Raw genomic sequence first — 6,912 nt, 5'->3', positions numbered from 1 at the left:
AACTTACAGGAGAGATGCAACCGAATTGTTTCTCGATCTTTTGCCTAAGATCAAAGTGTGTAGCTACAACCAAATGGAAGACGTGGGTAGGCTGCAACTATCTCTCCTAAATTAGTACCTTTTTTTTTTTATCTTACTACTCCTGTTACTCTACTGCCACTCACAGAATTGTTTATAACAGTAGTTCCACTTCTAATTTTGACTAATTCTGCTAACGCAGAGGCACCTAGTGCCATCTACTGAATCATCTACTCTTGTGAGGAGAGAGAGAGAGTGAGAGAGAGAGAGAGGGGGGAAGGGAGGGAGGGAGAGATGGAGGGAGAGAGAGAGACTTGTGTTTAACCTTCAATGGAAATAAAATTGAAAATCTCAGAATAACTTAACTCTTGCGACCACAGACCAGGCAATACAAGTTTCCCGTGAGAGAGAGTTGGTTGATTCAACCTTCCTGTGAGGGAGAGTTGGTTGATTCAACCTTCCTTTCAGGGAGAGTTTGTTGATTCAAACTTCCTGTGAGGGAGAGTTGGTTGTTTCAACTTTCCTGTGAGGGAGAGTTGGCTGATTCAACCTTCCTGTGAGGGAGAGTTGGTTGATTCAACCTTCCTGTGAGGGAGAGTTGGTTGATTCAACCTTCCTGTGAGGGCGAGTTGGTTGATTCAACCTTCCTGTGAGGGAGAGATGGTTGATTCAACCTGTGAAGGACAGTTGCTTGATTCAACCTTCCTGTGAGGGAGAGATGGTTAATTCAATCTTCCTGTGAGGGAGAGTTGCTTGCTTGAACCTTCCTGTGAGGGAGAGATTGTTAATTCAATCTTCCTGTGAGGGAGAGTTGCATGATTCAACCTTCCTGTGAGGGAGAGTTGCATGATTCAACCTTCCTGTGAGGGAGAGTTGCATGATTCAACCTTCCTGTGAGGGAGAGATGGTTGATTCAACCTGTGAGAAACAGTTGCTTGATTCAACCTTCCTGTGAGGGATGGTTGCATGATTCAACCCACCTGTGAGGGATGGTTGCGTGATTCAACCTTCCTGTGAGGCTGTCTACTACACAAGGGTCATTAAGCCCACAATAAATCCAGTTGAAGACAATAAGGTGATCCTTGTTTCAAAAATTAGTGTCCTTAATGCGAACCTTAATACGAACCTCATATATAACCCAGAGAACCGGTATTTTACGGAGGATGCGAATGAAATCAGTGTACTCAGCATTCAAGAATTTTTATTATACAATATATATATGTATATATATATAGAGAGAGAGAGAGACATTTGTGTCCTAATTTATAATTATGTATCAGTATAAATATTTACAAGAAAGGTAACGTTAGCTCTTCATCCGTTCAAAAGTCGAACCTTTGTAGCAGAGACGTACAAGAGGCAGACGACAGGAGGCAGAAGAGGTCATCTTAGAATGGAGTTCCATAGGAAGTGGAGGGGGGAGCTGGGGCGGTATATCCATTGCTGGCACCATTTCCGTTACCAGTGGCACCGTTACCAGCACCATTTCCATTGGTTCCATAAGCACTAGCGCCATTACCATAGGCACCGTTCCCAGCACCATTTCCATTGGTTCCATAAGCACTAGCGCCATTACCATTGGGACCATTACCAGCACCATTCCCATTGGTTGCATAGGCACTGGCACCATTACCATTGGCACCGTTACCAGCACCATTTCCATTGATTCTATAAGCAGTAGCGCCATTACTAATGGCACCTTTAATGTCTCCATTTCCGTTAATTCCATTTCCGTTGGGTCTATAGCCATTGACACCATTATTGCCTCCATTGTTATTAATTCCATTTCCATTGGTTGCATAACCACTAGCACCATTACCATTAGCACCATTACTACCTCCATTTCCATTGGTTGCATAACGACTGGCACCATTACCATTAGCACCATTACTACCTCCATTTCCATTGGTTGCATAACGACTGGCACCATTACTACCTCCATTTCCGTTCCTTCCATTTCCATTGGATCCATAGCCATTGGCACCATTTCTTCCTCCATTTCCATTCCTTCCGTTTCCATTGGTTGCATAACCTCTGGCACCATTACCATTAGCACCATTACTACCTCCATTTCCATTGGTTGCATAACCACTGGCACCATTATTACCTCCATTTTCGTTCTTTCCATTTTCATTCAATCCATAGCCATTGTTTCCATTCCTACCATTACCATTCCCACCGTTCCCGTTTCTTCCATTTCCATTATAATCATTACCATTCCCATTGACAATTCCATTGGTAATACCGTTAGCAATGGGGCCATAACCATAGGCAGCACTGGGAACAACACCAATCTGTTCGTTGACGGAGTAAAAGTTCTCAGCCTGAGAACAGTCTACATTGAACCACCAGTCACACACCAGGTACTGCTGGTTGAAGATGGTACCATTGGGGCACAGGAATGAGTCCTTCTGGCGTCTGAGGGCACGGTCCTGGCAAATGTGGAACACCTGGCAGCTGGCATCAGGAGCGGTGTCAGCATAATAACCAGGCACTGCCTGGTCATCACAAGAGAAGCCAGTGTCTGGTGGAGAAGACAAGACTGGGTAGTCTTCACCGGGGACGCCGCCTCCGGGAATGTTCTCCTCCAGAGCAACCAGTTCCTGATCTAGTCCATTAGAACCTGTTGGGGGACCATACCTGTTACTTGGGGGAGCTCCATATCCATTGCTTGGAGCACCTGCGAACCCATTACCTGACGAGCGTCCAAATCCATTGCCCGATGGAGCTCCATTTCCATTGATGTGAGTCGCTCCAAAGCCATTGCTTCCTGGAGCTGTGTAACCATTACTCGGGGCTCCATTTGAGGCACCAAACCCATTACCGAAACCTCCATTTGGAGCTCCGTAACTTGTAGGTGGAGGCTTGTCAGCAATGGACACACCTAGAAGTACTGTAAAAGAAAACTGTGTAGTTGTAACTATATAAAACAGCAAAATTCCCTCAAAATTATCAATTTTTATAAAACTTTATTTCTACACTGAAAGTTAAGCTATATTCACCAATGAACAGAAGAACCTTCATTGTTGTTATCGGCTACAGAAAAGCTAACTTTAAAAAAAGGAGAAGTATGGATCTTGAGTCAGCTAGAGGAGGAAGGTCCTGAAGAGTGATGCTGGTGGAGAAGTTCGATGGGTCTTTTATACCCAGGCTCTCACCAAGCTCCGCCCACCCACCTTACTCTTTCAGTATCCTCGGCTGTCTGTCTTCCTCTCTCCTTTACGATTTATATTCCGGAAGGTCACTCTATTGCTAACCAGGCTCGCCGACTTCCTGCATTAACCCTTAATTATCTGTGCAATAAGATAGCAAAGTCGACGTATTACTACAAATTATGCATAATGAGTGTGCTCATAATAATCGAATATAAAATCAGTGAACTACGGAAATATAATGTAAATTATTGTAAAAATAAGCAAAAAATAATATTTCTTGTTACATTAACATAATTTTAAAATACTCCGTCGGTTTAAACAATTAATTTTGTACTCAAATAATGAAAAACTTAATAAATAACGAATATAAATCTATAGTGGAGGGAAAGAGGATTAGGGGTCGATCGAGGAAAGGCGGGAGGGAGGGGGGGGGGGTAAAGGAGGTTTTGTGTGCAAGGGGCTTGGACATACTACAGGCATTTGTGAGCATGTTAGATAGGAGTGGGTTTTGGGGACTTCACTAGCTGTTGAAGGGTGAGCAAGGAAATATTTTCTGAAGGAATTCAGGGAAACTGGTTAGACGGACTTCGCTCCTGGAGGTGGACAGTGGAAAAATAAACACATAAGCAGTACAAAGTAATCCTTTGTTGATAACGTTTCGCCCACACAGTGGACTTTATCAAGTAACAAACAGATCAGATCTGATCTGTTTGTGACTTGATGAAGTCCACTGTGTGGGCGAACCGTTATCAATAAAGGTTCTCATTATACTGCTTATGTATTTATTTTTCCATTGTGTCGGTATTTTATACCATTTACTTCCAGGTGGGAAGTTCAGTGTCTGCCCCCTGAAGGAAAGGTGTGGGATATGTGTTGTGTAGAGTGACATCTAAATTGTCGTATCTGTTAGTCTCTGGCAAGACAGTGATAGCGTAAATGATGGTGAAAGTGTTTCTTCTTCAGCTCACCTTGCCTCTGTGGAAGACGCCCAGCGTGTTAGCAAAAATATTACAAAATACAAGACAACAGAGATTAAAAGAGAATAACTTAGACTGAGTGTACAGTTGACTTGCTGAAGTTGTGTTTTTCAGTTGAAGTCTCATCTTCGATATATACGGTGATTCTGAGACAAAATGCATCAAGCCATCGAGATAAGTGTGATAAAATGGATGGTCCTTTACACTATAGGAAATCGCTGTTAGAGACGGTCTGGAAAGCTAATAGCCAAACCTCAATGACTCTTCCAGATGCTTACAGATGCCCACTGTGCACTCTCACACAGAATCTGTCAGCATCTGGGCAAGTCATTTAGGACTGGTTATCAGCTGTCTAAACAATCTCCTATAAAGTTAAAGAGGACCATCCATTCACTCACTCAGACTTCAGAAGAGTAACATCTGACTTTATAAACATGGGATACTATAACTCTTTGTACTGCTTGCTAATATATATATATATATATATATATATATATATATATATATATATATATATATATATATATATATATATATATATATATATATATATATATATATATATATATATATATATATATATATATATATATATATATATATATATATATATAATATTGATATATATTGAAGCACAGTGGCTATCTTCAGTAATAACTTTTAAGTCTGTCAGACGATATGGTGACAAGAAAGTTAAGTACAGTAACAACACTTGTTTCAGTAACAACGTGTATTAAATTTAAATTGTTGATTCTGAGATGAATATATGAAATAACAGTAAAATTCAAGGGGTACTTTTCAAAAATAGCATTGAGAGTCTGGCAGATAAGGAACCTAAGGAGTCTCTCAGATTTCCAAATTTTGTTGCCTTCTCTGCGCATGAAGTTTTTTATTCAGGTTGAGTCGAACATCAGAAATATCAAAGAGGTATTTTTTATGTGTTCTGCTGACTGGTTTATTGCTGTATTGATTGTCCTGTATATACAGTATGCGCAATATTATGAGTTTTGTATGTTGAATAAGTTTAAACTGCATAAATGACACATAATACCGATAAGTAGATGAGTAAGTCACATGTGCAGCTGTTTGGAATCTTTATTGTTGAAACGTTTCGCTTACACAGTAAAATTCATCAGTCAAGTACAAAGGAGACGGCAGAAGCAATGGAGATGTAATGATGATGCGATGAGTCCATCATCCTGGAAGATTTACGTCGCCTCAGTGTGTCTCTATGCTCTTGTTTCTGTATCACATTTTTCCACACTATGGAACTAAACTCTTCTCCAGGCTGAGGGACTTACCCCTCTCAAAACTACTTCCTCGAGGTTTAATGGACTGATTACATTATCTTGACATCACCATTGCTTCTGTTGCCACTTTGTATTGGATTGAAGAAGCCTACTGCGTAGACACAACGTTGATCAATAAAGATATCCATCTGTTGCACATGTACCTTTCTTAAATTTCACCTTTTGAAGAACTGGGGAGAGTGTTGTCTGGCAGCTTCAGTGATAAATTCGTGCAAAAATATTATGATTTCCATTTTTTAGTTCATTTACTGTAGTGATCAATAATCACAAATATCATAGGTGAGATTAGGATAGATTAGAGAGTAGTACAGAGTAAGTAATGTTGTCTGGAGCTCTCAGTAACATATCTTGGAGAGGATGGCCACTGTTTTGGGGACCTTATATATGTACTGAATGTGAGTGTTGAATTTTAAATATCTGTCAGGGTAGAGATCAAAAAAATTTCCCTCGTCTTGTCTTATAATAAGTGAATCATTCATCATTATGTTGCATTGGACATTTTTAGCTCTGGTCTCAAACATCATGTAGAAAGTCTTGTCAATAATAAAATGGAGTCTATTGGTAGTCAGCCAGTTAGCTCTTGTGTATCTTCAGGAGCTCGTCATTAACTGTGTTACTGAGAGAAACAGGATCTGAATTGGAGATGACAAAAGTTGCATCCACCGCAAACAAAACAGGTTTAAGTTCCTGAGATGCAATGGGAAGGTCATTGACGTAGGTGGGGAATAATAGAGGGCCAAGGACACTGCCCTGAGGTGTTAATAGGTCGAGTTGCCAGACTCATATCATTGATGGAGAGACATGCTCGTGTCTGCCGTTAAGACAGGAATTTTAAGTGCGCAGGAGTATGATCTCTGATACCATAATCTTCTTATTTAAGAAACAGGATGCTGTGGTATGCTGTATCAAAAGCTTTCTTAAGGTCAATGAAGAGACCCATAGGGTATTCGCTGTTTTCAAGAGATGAATAAAGTCATGCATTTTTTTTTAGTATTACGTCATTCATACTTCTTCCAGGCGTGAAGTCGAACTGACAGGGATAAGTATATTGTAGACTACTAAGAAAGAGTAAACTGGTATATGAATAATTTTTTCGAAGAATTTTAGATAACAAAGGCAAATTAGATATGAACATGAAGTTGCTGACACCTGTTGGGTCTCCACCTTCATGTATTGGGGTAACCATGAATATCTTAATTGTACCTGGGAAAGTTTTAGTCTCTTATGATCTTTTGAGCAATGTTGCAATGGTAATTGATAGCACGTGAGTAACTCTCTTAAATATTTATGGTGGTACATTACCTTGGCTTCCTTTCTTGCTTTTTAATGAATTTGTCGAAATAACTTCAGTAGGATTAGTAGGGAAAAGACGGTATTTTGGATTACTGAACTATGGGATTTTTTGCTGGTTGGGCTCGATCATATACTAGTCGAGAATAAAATATTTAGTTT

The 6,912-nt window shown here is 40.1% G+C and overlaps 1 protein-coding gene across 1 annotated transcript; it reads right to left on the bottom strand.

Annotated features, from left to right (window-relative positions):
- Positions 1-1,209: 1,209 nt before the first annotated feature.
- LOC138852434 (uncharacterized PE-PGRS family protein PE_PGRS20-like) lies at positions 1,210-3,121 on the bottom strand. The gene is made up of 2 exons (XM_070083090.1): positions 3,021-3,121; positions 1,210-2,911 (listed from the first exon to the last, which is right to left on the bottom strand). Exons 1-2 carry the CDS (start codon positions 3,040-3,042, stop codon positions 1,407-1,409), a joined length of 1,527 nt encoding a protein of 508 aa, XP_069939191.1. The 5' UTR covers positions 3,043-3,121; the 3' UTR covers positions 1,210-1,406.
- Between the last annotated feature and the right edge of the window lie 3,791 nt (positions 3,122-6,912).

Source organism: Cherax quadricarinatus, chromosome 8 (assembly GCF_038502225.1).
Source record: "Cherax quadricarinatus isolate ZL_2023a chromosome 8, ASM3850222v1, whole genome shotgun sequence".
Classification (NCBI taxonomy): Eukaryota; Metazoa; Arthropoda; class Malacostraca; order Decapoda; family Parastacidae; genus Cherax; species Cherax quadricarinatus.
Note: the sequence above shows the minus strand (reverse complement) of the source record. Positions and strands in the feature narration are given on the sequence as shown.